Below are 13,829 nucleotides of genomic sequence, written 5' to 3'. Positions count from 1 at the left end.
AAGTGAGAATATAGTTGCACAGAAATATGATCTGGAAAGGAAGGATAGGATCTCCTGAAAGCTTAGAATAGACAGAAACCAATATTTACTGAGAAATATCCACAGAAATAAATGAGAGTTCAACCAAAGCAGTTTTTCTTCTGATATATTTCAAAGGAGCTAACACAGGAAACACCCCCCTACTGATTTGTCTTCCTTTGTCTATTAGATGCTATTTCACCTGTAAGAAGCTAAATATTTCTTCTTAGATTCATTCTGGCATTATTCTAATGTGAAGGTGCAATGATGATTGCACTGGTGTTTTTTTATGAATGTACAAAATAAAAACAACCTGGTTTCATAAAAGAAATCATCAGTGCAGCTCCTTTTAAATATCGCTTTGAGCATGACGGTTCTCAAGTGCCAACCAGATCTGTGTGCACACGGAACCCTAATCACAATGTGGTATTCTGTCCATACAAAACTTGAGTATTCTGTGTATAACAGGAAACTGTGGTAAGCTGAAAACAGAAGCAAACACTTCTGACCTCTTTGTCATGGTCAGGACAGAGGAGGAAAAGGGAGAAAACATGGTGCCCAATTAGAGATGGGAAGGCCTGGAAAAAAAACCTTGAAAACTGGGGGGGGAAACCAGGTTTCCCCCCCGTTTTTTTCCAGGCCTTCCCATCTCTAGACCCAATACTCATGCACAGGACGCTAAACTATAGTTCACTGTTACATGTGAACCAGGTAAGGGGGTCCTATCTCATCTTGAAAGGTCCACCACGGGATGCAAGGTTGTGGGTGGGATTACTGAGGTGTATGTTCCTCTGACTAATCCCCAGGTGAGAACTCATGTGGAAGAATCTACCTATTGTCTGGACTCTCCTCTCTTTATTTGCTGGAACCCTGTCTCTTCCGTGTCAACGCATGATTGTCATTTCAGTCTATATGTCACACAAGCAAAGATTTAGCTTTATCTTAAAGTATCTATCAGATTGGTCAATACCATTAAAATTACAAGGGTTCTATTTGGCAAGGACAATCAACTGCTTCGTTAACATAAATCGTATTGAGCAACTGTTGTTTTTACGATGATAATGATTTTAAGATATCCTACATAAGAATAGAGGAAATAACCTATGAATTGTTCCAAGGAGTGTCTCAAACTCTTCCCTCCCCTTTCCTATTGGATTTCGTCTCGGACCACCCTTCTCTATGTCTTAGTTCCCAGCGCTGTTACAGAAAAACTTTTTCCTTTGAAGGTTCTATTATCTAGGGCAGGTTTCCTGTTTTAGCTCGCTTCTGTGACTCTATATCTTTCCAAACCTATTCTAATTATACTTTGTTCTTTCTTTCCCGTTAGCTTCAGCCCTCTCACCTTGTACCGTTTTAATTATTTAATTTTTGATCACTCCTTGGCTCAGCTCTGCTTGCCTGCTACGAACGATAAAGCTACATATCTATTTACTTCCGCAAGCCCTTTTGAGAATGCAACGTTGCTCACAACCGTCAAAAGGCAAGGCCAAGGTGCCCATGCAATGGTAGGTTAGAAAGGTTTGCTGGAATTCTTTTGCAGGGTTGGGTCCAGGCAAGCCACTGAGAACAGACAAGAAAACGAATCAGTACTTGCATTGAAGACCACCAGAATCTCATCCACGGGAAGAATTAACTAGTAGCACTGAAATCAGGATAAAATGTTAAAATTTAAGAGTTTTACATAAAAGAGAAACAGGGAAGAGCCATTAGTCAAGTCTAGAAGGGTATAAACATCCAAGCAAACACACAGGATAAGAGATCTAAAATGACAAACACACCCTTGGCCTTTATTTTCAATGGTTTTCCTAGGTATCAACCCTTACTGCAGTTGCCACGTATTGAGACATGCTGAGCTGTGCAGTGTGGATCAGCTTTTTGAACACCACTGCACCATCCTTTTCAGCACTTGTGGAAACACACAGAAAGTTAAGCAATGCTTAATTTCTACAGATGGTTTAGGCAAGCACAAAGCTGCCCCTAGCATGCGGCTGATGGAAAAACCACAGCTGCCGCATGCTGGGAGAGTCATGAGAAAAGGACCGCAAACAAAAGCAGGTAAACAAGGTTTGTCACTGTGCAGGTGCAGAACTGAGCCAAAGCTGGTCTAAGGGAAGGGAGGCAGGCAGGCATGTCAGCACAGGTGACTATATGAGCTCTCACCTCCTAATAGTGTCTTGCAGAATACAGAAATTAATCAGAGCAGGGCACAACGGGGAACAATTACTGAACTGAAGCAGAGCCAAGGTGCAGGTGGGCAGAACTAAAGATAGCTTCCAGGTTTTGAAGATGCCTGAAAATGCAGACTGACTACAAATGCAGACATCGACGGAAGACATTATGGCTGCTCAGGCCGTTTCGGGTCTCTGATGTGAAGCCTTGAAGTGCTTGCTGACTTGCTACAGCGTGGTGCTGATAACACCAAGGCTGCAGGTTCGATTCCCCGTAAGGGACACCTGCGTATTCCTGCACTGAAGGGGGTTAGACTAGATGATCGCGGGGTCCCTTCCAACTCTATGATCCCAGCTGAGCACCAGCTTCAGAGAAACAAGTGGTAACACAGCAAGCAAATTGTTTCAAAAGAATGGAACGCAAATCCCAGAAACCTGAAAACCACAGTGCAGCTCCCATACCCCACTGCCCCTTGTAGGGTTTCTCAGTTTCCAACACCTACTAAATTATCTCTATTAATTTCTCCTCCAGTCATTGCATTCCAGAGTTAAGCAAAACTGCATTCAATTCACACCAGAGCAACATTCTTACCAGCATTTAACAGCGCAAAAAGCTATGCCCTTGTTATCATTTCTTGGTGATGATTTTATAAACGTTAACCGAGGAAATAAATCCTATCAAGTCATCTATGATGTAGGCCATTCGCCTTTGCTTTCTAGTAAGTGTATAAGATGTAAAGCAAGAAGAAAGAATTCAAATATGAGCCTGACAACAGAGATCAAGGATTCCTTCTATCACAAGTTTCACATGTTTGGTCTAGGAAACTGGCATGAGTACAGCACTGTAAATCAAAAGCAGCTATTTCGACAAGAATGTTAACATTCAAAACTGTCAAAGCTTGGGGAAGTTTATTTAGCACAATCTTGTGAATTCTGTGCAACATTTTGTTGTTGTTGTTTAGTCGTGTCCGACTCTTCGTGACCTCATGGACCACACTTAAATGTGTAGGCACTGCTGGAACGAAGATTTTAGAAACAGAATGGTAAAGAAAAACAAATTATGGTGAGCATTCAAGTTGATGATTGCCTGCTTTTAATATAAATAACTGTACCGCACAGATGGATTGCTTGTATTCAGATGTCACAGTCTACCACAATTAATTGTCGTCACTCGTGATTACCATTGAATAAACTTTTACTAGCCAAGTGGCAGGTTGTTCACAATGTTAAAAAGAAATGGATGTGGTCTAAAATCAATTACCGGAACAGTCATCTGTTAATAGGTGTCAGCTAATATTCACCACTGAAAGGGTCTCCTGGAAATATGAGATTCCTCCTCCCCTCCCATTCTTCTAGAAATGATGAAACAATTGAGTGATTGCTCACAACTGAGCCAGATAACAGTCTACCTGCTTGCCTATTCATGTTTTCTTTTGTTGAGGGGATGAAGTATTATTTTATTCATAACTGCACTTAAAGTACCCAGCAACTCCCTGGATCCCCTCCATTTGCTCTCCTCCCTAAATTTAGATGTGGATATCCTATTCTTTCATATCAATGAAACAGAAATTTTACAAAGTACGGGGAGGTTCATCTGCTCTCTTTTGAGGTGGGAGGATAAAGGTAAAGGTAAAGGTACCCCTGCCCGTACGGGCCAGTCTTGACAGACTCTAGGGTTGTGCGCCCATCTCACTTAAGAGGCCGAGGGCCAGCGCTGTCCGGAGACACTTCCGGGTCACGTGGCCAGCGTGACAAAGCTGCATCTGGCGAGCCAGCGCAGCACACGGAACGCCGTTTACCTTCCCGCTGGTAAGCGGTCCCTATTTATCTACTTGCACCAGGGGGTGCTTTCGAACTGCTAGGTTGGCAGGTGCTGGGACCGAGCAACGGGAGCGCACCCCGCCGCGGGGATTCGAACTGCCGACCTTTCGATTGGCAAGCCCTAGGCGCTGAGGCTTTTACCCACAGCGCCACCCGCGTCCCGGGGGGGGGGAGGATACTTAGCCTCAATTACCTTGTTCTACTTTATCTCAATCTCTCTGTTGCTCACTTACAGTCTATTGGGGCTTTTTTTCCAGCTGGAACTCACCTCTCAGGTGGGGGCCATTGCCATTCTAAGAGAACGAGGGAGGCTTTTATGTTGAGTTCTAGCACCTCTTTTTCTAGAAAAATAGCTCTGCACTCTATACAATGTCAGCTTGAACAAAACAGCAGGCTGAATCCAGAGTCAAGAGCTACAGTCGCAGAACTCTGAATAAAGAGGGGGTTTATTCATTTCAAGCAATTCATCAGCCTTTGGGTCAAAGGAACTATTACATAAGAACCCAAGAATATCAAATATTCATGTTTCTATTTTAATTACCAATGTATTTGCATACTCTGAACTCATTTTCTATATGAAACTCTCAGTAGCAATAAAACATCTAAAGATGATAAAAAGAAATTAAAACCCATCTATTCCTTTGCCAAGGCATATTTCTGTTTTTAAAAAAACCCAGTATCACCAGAACACAATAGTTTTAGGGCTGAAAAGAAATATATCAGAAATAACTAAGGATAAAAATAATTCATGCTAGATATTTTCCCCTTAAAATTCAAGAGGAGATTAAGGCTGCAATCCCATGAACACTTAACTAGGGCTAAGTCCCACTGAATAAATAAGAAGTACAGGGTCAATCTTATCTGAAAATCATACTTGGGCCCTCTTCCACTGACGCTCTTTCCCTGTTCACAGATGTGCAGAAAATTATTGATTGATTGATTTTTAGCAAAGTAGAGACAATGGCACTCTGCACATGTGTAATGACACACTTTCCTATTGTGATAAAAACAGCAAAGTTAAAACTGCAGCCCTACCAAGTCAAAATCTGACCAGCTGCTACTGCTGATAGAGCGCACTCCTCTTTTGGACAGCTTCTTATGCATAACTGATATTTACAAAATGCATGTCTAAAAGTATACAAAGCAACATGCCAAAGTTGCAAAAAATAAAATAAAAATAAAATTCAGGTGCGATGTGGATGCCTAGATTCACACTTTTTGTATTGCAAGTATGGAGATATCGTTGACATGTTTATTGCATTGCTTTGCTTGTTCGATTTTATGCTTCATTATAGAGGTTTGTTAAAGATAAATAAAAATATATATTAAAATAAAAACAAACAAATAAACGGGGGGGGGGGCACACACCGAAAAGAAAAATGAGAATTGCAAAATGCAGTAAAACAGCTGTGCGAATGTAAATCGCTTCCGTGAAATAAAAAAAAGAAGGGTTTCTTCCATCTGGCAAAAGGAATCTAGTGAGGCAAACAGGAGGGCGGCTGTGGGCAGGCTATTTCATAAGGCCCAGGAAAACGAGCGGATTTTAAAAGGAAGGCTTGCTGAGGAGAGCAATATTAACAGAATAACTGGGCGTAATAAACTCAATCGTGATTTGGTCCCCCCTCCCAGTCTAAACACTTTCTTGTCATTTCTCTTCATATATTTTATGGTCCGATTACATAATCACTGGACAGATTTCAACCTACGCTGACTTAAAGGCTGCATAGTAAGGCACGTCCTGGTAGCATGTGCCGCTGAATCTATTTTTTGCCATTTCTGTCTGAATGAAGCAATCACAAAAATGTGCTTTCAAAATGATGATTAAGAACAGCCTGTACATGCATGAAAATGTATCTTCTTATACTCAGTCTGGAGTTTGTTTTTGCTTTCCTTTTTTTACATTTCTAAAAAGGACCCCATGAAGCACGAACATATGCTTGAACGCATTAAAAAAAAAAGATAACTGAGACAAGATGGCAAATGTGAGTTTTAAGGCTGTTTGTCTCTGGCCAGAGCCTTATGAGCTTTAATTACTGTTGCGCAAAGCCAAGCAACTAACTCCAGGTACTAAAAAAAGAAGAAGACAACAATAATCAAATGGCTATTAACTTGTGGGTTAATATCCCATCATAATCCTGAAAATACGTGCAGTAGCTACGCGCTGAATTGTTTGTTGTAGTCACAATCAAAGTAGCTAATTGACAAGGTAAGCAGAAAATGAAAGATTACGTGAAAATGAAGAGTTATGCTCTTTCCCCCTTCTATGAGTAGCTCAGCAAAACAGTGGTAAAGTAATATTAGTAAACATTTTCTTTCTTTGTCTTCTCCATGAATAATACTTCTTAACGCAGAACATCTGAGCACTTGGCTTTATACAGCACCAGCATTAGTAGATTTAGAAACTGCCCTTTAAAAGTACAGAATCACCAAATAAAGGGAAACTCATGACTGATTTCAGGGTGGCATTGTGCTTGGAATTATATAATTTGGGCATGATCCAAGTTAAGATAAGCACAAGGCGTTTCAGTGGGTTGGATTTAAGGATCTGCTTTTGAAATCCTATTTTTGGGTGGATTGTTCTCCTTATTTGTCTCCAGCTGGAATAGAGATCACAATGAAAAATACCGGAAGAGGTCTGGTTGCTTCTGTTTAATAAGGGATCTCTTTTTTTTCAGTTGCAAGAAATTATAAAGAAACTTGTCTTAAGAAGGCTGTGTGGTATCACTGGATGCCATTTAAGAGCAGTAAAATCAATAACAACGGCTAGAAGATTTTTGGATTTGTAAAGCAGTTGCTGGTGATTCTTCTGGATGATACGTTTTGCGGCTGAATATTTGTGCTGCTGTTTTAGTGGGTCTATTCCATAGATTTAAAAAAACACAAATGTTATTATAATGTATTTTTTGGTACTTCTTTTCTGATTTTATATTATGACTCATGTTTTTCAAGTTTTGTAAGTCGGCTAGAGACTCTTAAAGAGTCCAGACAATGAGTGGTATTCAACTAAATTTTACTCAAAGCAGGCCCACTGAAATTAATGAACATGACTAAGTTAGGCCCCTTAATTTCAGTGCATCTACAATGAGTAAAACTTAGTGGAATACCACCAATTGGTGTTTCCCTTTAGCCTTCTCTTTGTCTGATTGGCTAGATCTTCTTTTCTAAATGTCAGTCATGACTACGACTTCCTTCATGGGCTAAACACACTGAAAGGCGGGAATAGGCTAGCTTTTCACAAAACAAATGAGGATAATTGTGCCTCATGGCTTGGATTCTTCAAATGCTATAAACTTACTTATAAAAAAATATGAGACAGGGTTATGGCTGCACCAACACTAAGGCTATGTCTGCACCAGCTGCATGTATGAGTATTTTACAAGACACTTTCTGGAATTAATCTTGTTGAACATAACTGTAATGGTAATTCGTTACAATTATGCAAATAAGATGCCAAGAACAAACAATCTTCACCACATAAGAAAGTAAACGCTGTAACTCAAAAGCCAGCAGTGTAAAATAAATTGTTCCAGTTAGGCTTTTACCAATTGTAAGGAGGAGATACTAGGTAACTACTGCAAAGAAATAAGACAAAAAATAAGGTAAGTAGCAATTACATGAGAATGAGTCGTCCATCACAATTCCTTTCAGCAAAAATATTTCATTGCATGGCCAGTTATTCAATTTCATTTAAATTAAACAGGGTGAATAGGAATGACTCTGAAGAATAAGTATTTTATTCAAGAGAATTCCACCTCACCCCACCCTCCAAAGCTTCAAGAATATTCAGAACAGCTTGCTATCCTCAATCTCAATAAGTGATGCCTACCCAACAGTTGAACGTGTGATGTATTGTATTATGGTCTGTGTAGCAATATAGGCCCAAAGCAGCTCTAAACATCCTGCTCTTCAAATTATGGCCCAGATCTAAAGAACTATACTGCTACCTGTGTGTTCAATGAAGATTTGAATTTTTGTTTATTACGCCAAATCAAACCAATGACCTATCTAGCTCAGAACTGTCTACACATGGATTGGCAGTGCCTTTTCAGAATTTCCTGTAGGAGACATTCTCAGTCCTACCTCGAGACACCATAGCTGGGAGAAGAAAATGAGAAGAAGAAAAACAACCAGCCTATGGAAGAACATTTTTTTGTTGGGGAGATGAGCAGCAACAAGAGGCACACGGGTCAAATATTGATAAGTTCATACCAGCTTTAAGCTGTGTTATCTCCATCTATTCCTTGGTCACCGGCATTTATGATAGCTGGACCACAGGAATTAATGTGCTGTCAAGGAACTACACTGGTAAGTAGATGGCAACTCCTGCTCTGTGAATAAATAAAGAAACCTAGTTAGTCAGGCATCCTGGTCTGGGAATATTTCCACTACAGCAATATTCAGAAGCATTTTTGGCAGCTTCTCCCAAACCACAGGAATTTGCCAGCACTGATTAAAAAAATAAAGATATTGAAACAACCAGATATCCTTATCCCCTAGGAGTCATAACGACCAGGCATTCTCACATGGGACAGGTCCAATGAGAAATTCTCTAGAGATTAACAGAAGCAGAAACATCCTTATCACAATCCCAGCTAGCCAGCGTAACCACAGCTTACTCAAAGTCCAGTTGGCATCTACAGGAAATAAGCTGGGCATCAATTCATACAAAACACCTGGTACAAGGTGAGACAAAGCAATTTCTATGTTTCTAGAAGAGGTCTATAATCTGTGTACTTAGTGTTTAATTTGTGATGGGGCCAGAATAATTGTTGAGTCAACTCAGAGGTTTGAAATATACAAATGAGAGAAAGAATTGGCATGAACACTCAATTTCAATATATATGATGATGAATTCAGACAGTGGGAAGAGCTTCTTGTTCTACCCCAGAAGCCAGAACAGCTAGAGGGAGCGCTGCGCAGTGCTCCCTCTAGCTGTTCTAGCTTCTGCCTTAGTGGCGCGAAGCCTCCGCAGGGCAGCGGGGAGCCTTCATCCCACTGCCCTGCGGAGGCTTCGCGCAGCTATCCCTGGCTTTTGTGGAAGGTGCGTCCTATGGTCCGGTGCGTCTAATAGAGCAAAAAATACGGTACTAATAGTCATTCAGTGCAAAATAACCCCAATCCCAGTCTCATGTTTTTCTTCTCTTATGATCAAGTGCCTGAGAAGTAATGAAGTTGCTCAAGAGGACTTTGTAAGACTCTCAACTTATACAAATGGAAAACTTTCACATACTTCCAATGGTTCTGAATCAACACTGCTGGAATATAAATGAATACAGACCAATAGCAAAATACTCACACTGCATGCCTATGCAGACGCACTTCCAAAGTTACCACATCACATACAAGGCACCATTTCATTCTAAGTCTACACAAAGCTGCCATGCTGCATTATGCAAAATTCGCCTGTATTACAAAGGGCAACAAATAGCAAAGAAATGACCACAATAGTTTTGATCCAAGGGCTAATGAAGGTGACATATAGTTAGCCACATCAATGGGCTATTTGACTCTCTTATCTCTCTTGAGTCTCAATTCACAATTCCATCAAAGTTTCAGTGGCAAAATACATATGAATAAAAGCTCTTTAGGAGCTATGGGATCTGGGAATACCAGATGATGACATGTTCAGGGTTGAGAAATGCCTTCCTCTGTGTGCACATGGCAATCAGGGTCTATTTTGCTATTTTGAATAAAGAGCAGGATGTATGAAAGGAATGCCTGCAGGTTACGGCCAGCTTTACCAACATTATTATTTGCTCTTTTATCTAAGGCTACATGCTCCTATGTCTATCATGTAGCCTCTGGGCACTCTACACGATCACCCCATGGCCACAGGCAACGAGAACGACATCATGGAAAGCTCTGTCATCACAAACTTTGTGTCTGGCCCATGTTGGACAGAGCTCAAGGACTCTTTCTGGAAGATGTCATAAGGGAAATGGTCTTCCACTATACAGTGGTACCTTGGGTTACATACGCTTCAGGTTACAGACTCCACTAACCCAGAAATAGTACCTCGGGTTAAGAACTTTGCTTCAGGATGAGAACAGAAATCATGCTCTGGTGGCGCGGCAGCGTCAGGAGGCCCCATTAGCTAAAGTGGTGCTTCAGGTTAAGAACAGTTTCAGGTTAAGAACAGACCTCCAGAACGAATTAAGTACTTAACCCGAGGTATCAAGGTACCACTGTACTGGATGCATCCTGTCCCTGTTGCTGTGGCACAAACCCATCAATAGAATTGAAGGAATTCAGCATTTGAAAGTGTATAAAAATACAATGTACAAAAGAGCAGGAGATGAAGAAACCTATCTAAGGCTGTGTCCACATCAGACATTTTACTCGAGATAATGGGCTGACAACCAGCATCCTTGTCTAGATGCTTATCAGACGGCCAAACCAGATGCAGTGTTAAATCAGAGAGTGCCTGGGAGGGAAGTTTCCACTGCCAGCATTGGAAACTTGCTCCCTGCCTCTAGTAGCAACTTTGGGACTGTAGGGAGGGTAAATGGTAAAAACTTTGATATTGCATGCTGTAAGCTGGGAATTCTTGTTGTGGGAAGTGATTAAGAAATTCAATAAACTTAAACCTATAAATCTAATATTGATTTATCTTCATTGGTGGTGATGGAGAATGTAAAATAGGCACATATATATTTAACATCAAGCCTAGCTAGGCTCTGGGCTACTGGAAATTGTTTGACTCACTAAAATGGGCATCTGTGATCCTCCTGGAGATAAAAGATCCCAGATCTTATTTAGCCATTGATGTGAGCAAAGATTAATCCAGCAAAGATTTATCCCTTACTGTACTACTAAAGACCCTCTTTCAGTTTAAATATATATTTTAATTATTAAAAAGTGAAATTATATTTTGCAGATACCAGGGAACACGCAAAAATGCACATACTCAAACCCACCCCCTGGAACTGCCAAACTTACTATCTGAAGTCAGCGCACCAAATGGGTCTTATCCCTACCCCCCAAAAAAAGCAAGACAGAGAGCTTTTAAGCTCCCCGACTTGCTTTCAGGGCTCTTATGAGATCTTGAGGTCTCATGAGAGCCTACAGAGTCCCATAAGCAAGTCTGAGAGCTTAAAAACTCTTTCTGCACCGGGAAAACCCCGAGCAAAAAGAGCTTTTACGCTATCTGCCTTCCATTTTGCTAGGTTTTACTACTTATTGTTTTAAAAATTGTTTTTAACAATTGCCTTAACCACCATGAGGACCACAGTCGAAAGGCAGGGTTAAATAAATTTATGTAGACACACACATTTTTACGGTGTCAAGAAGCAATACCAATGTACTTCAATTCCCAAATAGCTAAGCAACAAATCAATTCCTGGTAAATTCAGCTTGACTCATTGTAAATAATTAAACACAGAGCCAATAAGCTCTTAATAAGCAACATAGATAGACAAATATATTAGATTTATATTCTGCCTGTCTTTTGGAGACCTCAAGGCAACACATGTAGGTTTCTGATGCAATTCCTTATCTCGACAGTGACTGGATTCTGCTAAACTCCAGCAAGGCAACTGCATCACATGCCTCCAGACCATAACCTGGATCACAGAGTTTCAGTATGATAAGATGACACTATTCTCTTGGGTCAAGTGAAATAAAACCTGCAAAAACATTATAAAGCAATTGCACTAGCACAGGCAGAAGTGTTCAGCTAATTTCTCCTTGACTCACCAGGGGCTCTGCCATGATGATGCGGATCTTGCGCTCAGCCTGGGTGGTAAAGTTAACAAATAAGCTTTTCAGGACATATTCCCCAGGTTTACTGTCTGGATCGACATTGATAGGCAGCATGGTTGGAGGTCCCTTTTCCCTTTGTGTGCCAGAAACAGATGGGACGGGTGGCTTGATGTATCCGTTACCCACCGGAGAAGCTGAAAAGTAAAGAAATATATCTTTAATAAGACTTAATTATAAAATGTTGTCCCTTCCCTCCCTAATAATAATAATAATAATAATAATAATAATAATAATAATTTATTTATACCCCGCCCTCCCCGGGCTCAGGGCGGCTAACACCAATAAAATCACAGTAAAAACATAATAGGGGGAAAAGAGAAAAGGGGAAAAAACCCAATTTAAAATACAATTTAAAATGCAGCCTCATTTTAAAATAGCTGATAAATCAAGACCATAAGGGGAGGGAAACACAAGGGTCAGACTGAGTCCAAACCAAAGGCCAGGCAGAACACCCAAGGAGCCTGGGCTGTTTAGTGTTGAACGTTTTGGAAAAACACCAGCGCTGTTTATGGGAAACTTCACTAGTGAACAGGGAAACAACATCAGACATACCAGCCTGGGCGTAAGCCCCACAGAACTCAGTAGGGCTTACCAAGCGTAAATGTGCACACCATTGGGGTGGAAATACGTAACTAGAGTTGACATAACGAGTTGTTCAGCTGTACTGGAAGGACAGTATAAGAACCTTTTAAAGAAGTGACTTCCTTGTCAAGCAGGCTTACATAATGCTTTTTTTATTTGCAGCGATCTATAGCGCTGCACTAGCAAGGCTGCCCATGGTACACCAGGCCCATCAGAAGATGATGTGCCTGATATACATAGAAGGGATACTTCCATAGATAATACCAGGAAGCACAGAGAAGCAAACCAGGGGGATTTGCATTGTTAGAACACACACACGCCCTAAAAAGAAGGTACAGATGCAGAAGTCCAGAAAACCTTGCACTGGGCCTAGTTACACCCTTGCATTTGTGGGTAGGGTGATTCTCTTCCTCTCTCTGATTCCCCAGTATGCAATCTAAGCAGAAAATACATTGGTACATTGGACGCAGAAGTCTCATAACAGTGCCCCTGTTTTCTCTTTCACAGGGCTGATACTGAAATATGTTTACTGGATTTTGAAAGCAGCTGACGTTAATCAGGAGTTGATTGGGTTAGGTTCCTAAATTCTTTCCCTGAACCAAATGCAAACTGCACAGGAGAATTTTTTTCTCTTGCTCTCATACATTAGTTCTTCAGAAATCGTTCCTATTGTTTACGTAGTAGACAAAAGGTAATTTAATCTCTCATGCCAGACAGAAAGCCCATGACCCTTTATCAGATGTCATATTTAATTCCCTAATATCAAGCAAGGTTCTGATTTACTTTTTTAACTTTCATATTCCTAAACCAGCTGATATAATTTGACCTACTTTTTTCCTCTTGCCATTTGAGACCGGTGCAATATCTAACATCAATTAAAGATGGAACATTTATGGATGATACTTCTCCAAATATAGTTGGAAGGGGGAACACAAGCTATCTCACACTAGTGGAAAAAATAATTGCTCTTCAAAACTGAAAGGCAAAGCATGACATGCACACACCCTGCAAATGTGAGAATGGGTAGGTGTCTCAAAAATACCAAGTCTATGTTAAGGGTTGCCTATACTAAGAGAGTATCCCATATGTTTTTCAACATCAAACAGGACATTAGTTCTCTTACAGAAAGAAAGAAAGAAAGAAAGAAAGAAAGAAAGAAAGAAAGAAAGAAAGAAAGAAAGAAAGAAAGCTCTGTATTGGGTCCATGCACCAGTGACTTAAAGGATGTACATCAATATTAAATGTTCACATCTGGAAAAAAAGATTGCACAGAGTTTTTATTTATATGGATGAGTATAGCAGAAGGATAAACAGGCCAGTTGGAACTCAATGACCCTAGAATCAAACCCTGTCTCCAGGAAATATTTGCACACACAGAGAGCACCTCAGACTAAGCAAGCTGAGGAAACTATTAAAACATAAAGCCAACACGTCCACCTATCTCAAAAGGTTAAAGACAAATCAATCAGATCTCTCTCA

General features: G+C 40.5%; 1 protein-coding gene across 9 annotated transcripts in view; it reads right to left on the bottom strand.

Moving 5' to 3' along the window:
• Positions 1-13,829, bottom strand: part of FRY (FRY microtubule binding protein) — a 191,827-nt gene that overhangs the window by 107,105 nt on the left and 70,893 nt on the right. For all 9 annotated transcript variants that reach the window (XM_077927129.1, XM_077927130.1, XM_077927125.1 and 6 more), the window contains one exon: positions 11,703-11,902. In XM_077927129.1, the coding sequence (XP_077783255.1) occupies positions 11,703-11,822 (120 nt within the window). In that variant the 5' untranslated portion in view covers positions 11,823-11,902. The remainder of the gene's footprint in view (positions 1-11,702; positions 11,903-13,829) is intronic.

The sequence above is a fragment of the Podarcis muralis genome, chromosome 4 (assembly GCF_964188315.1).
Source record: "Podarcis muralis chromosome 4, rPodMur119.hap1.1, whole genome shotgun sequence".
In the NCBI taxonomy this organism is placed as follows: domain Eukaryota; kingdom Metazoa; phylum Chordata; class Lepidosauria; order Squamata; family Lacertidae; genus Podarcis; species Podarcis muralis.
This window is presented reverse-complemented; position numbering and strand designations above follow the sequence as displayed.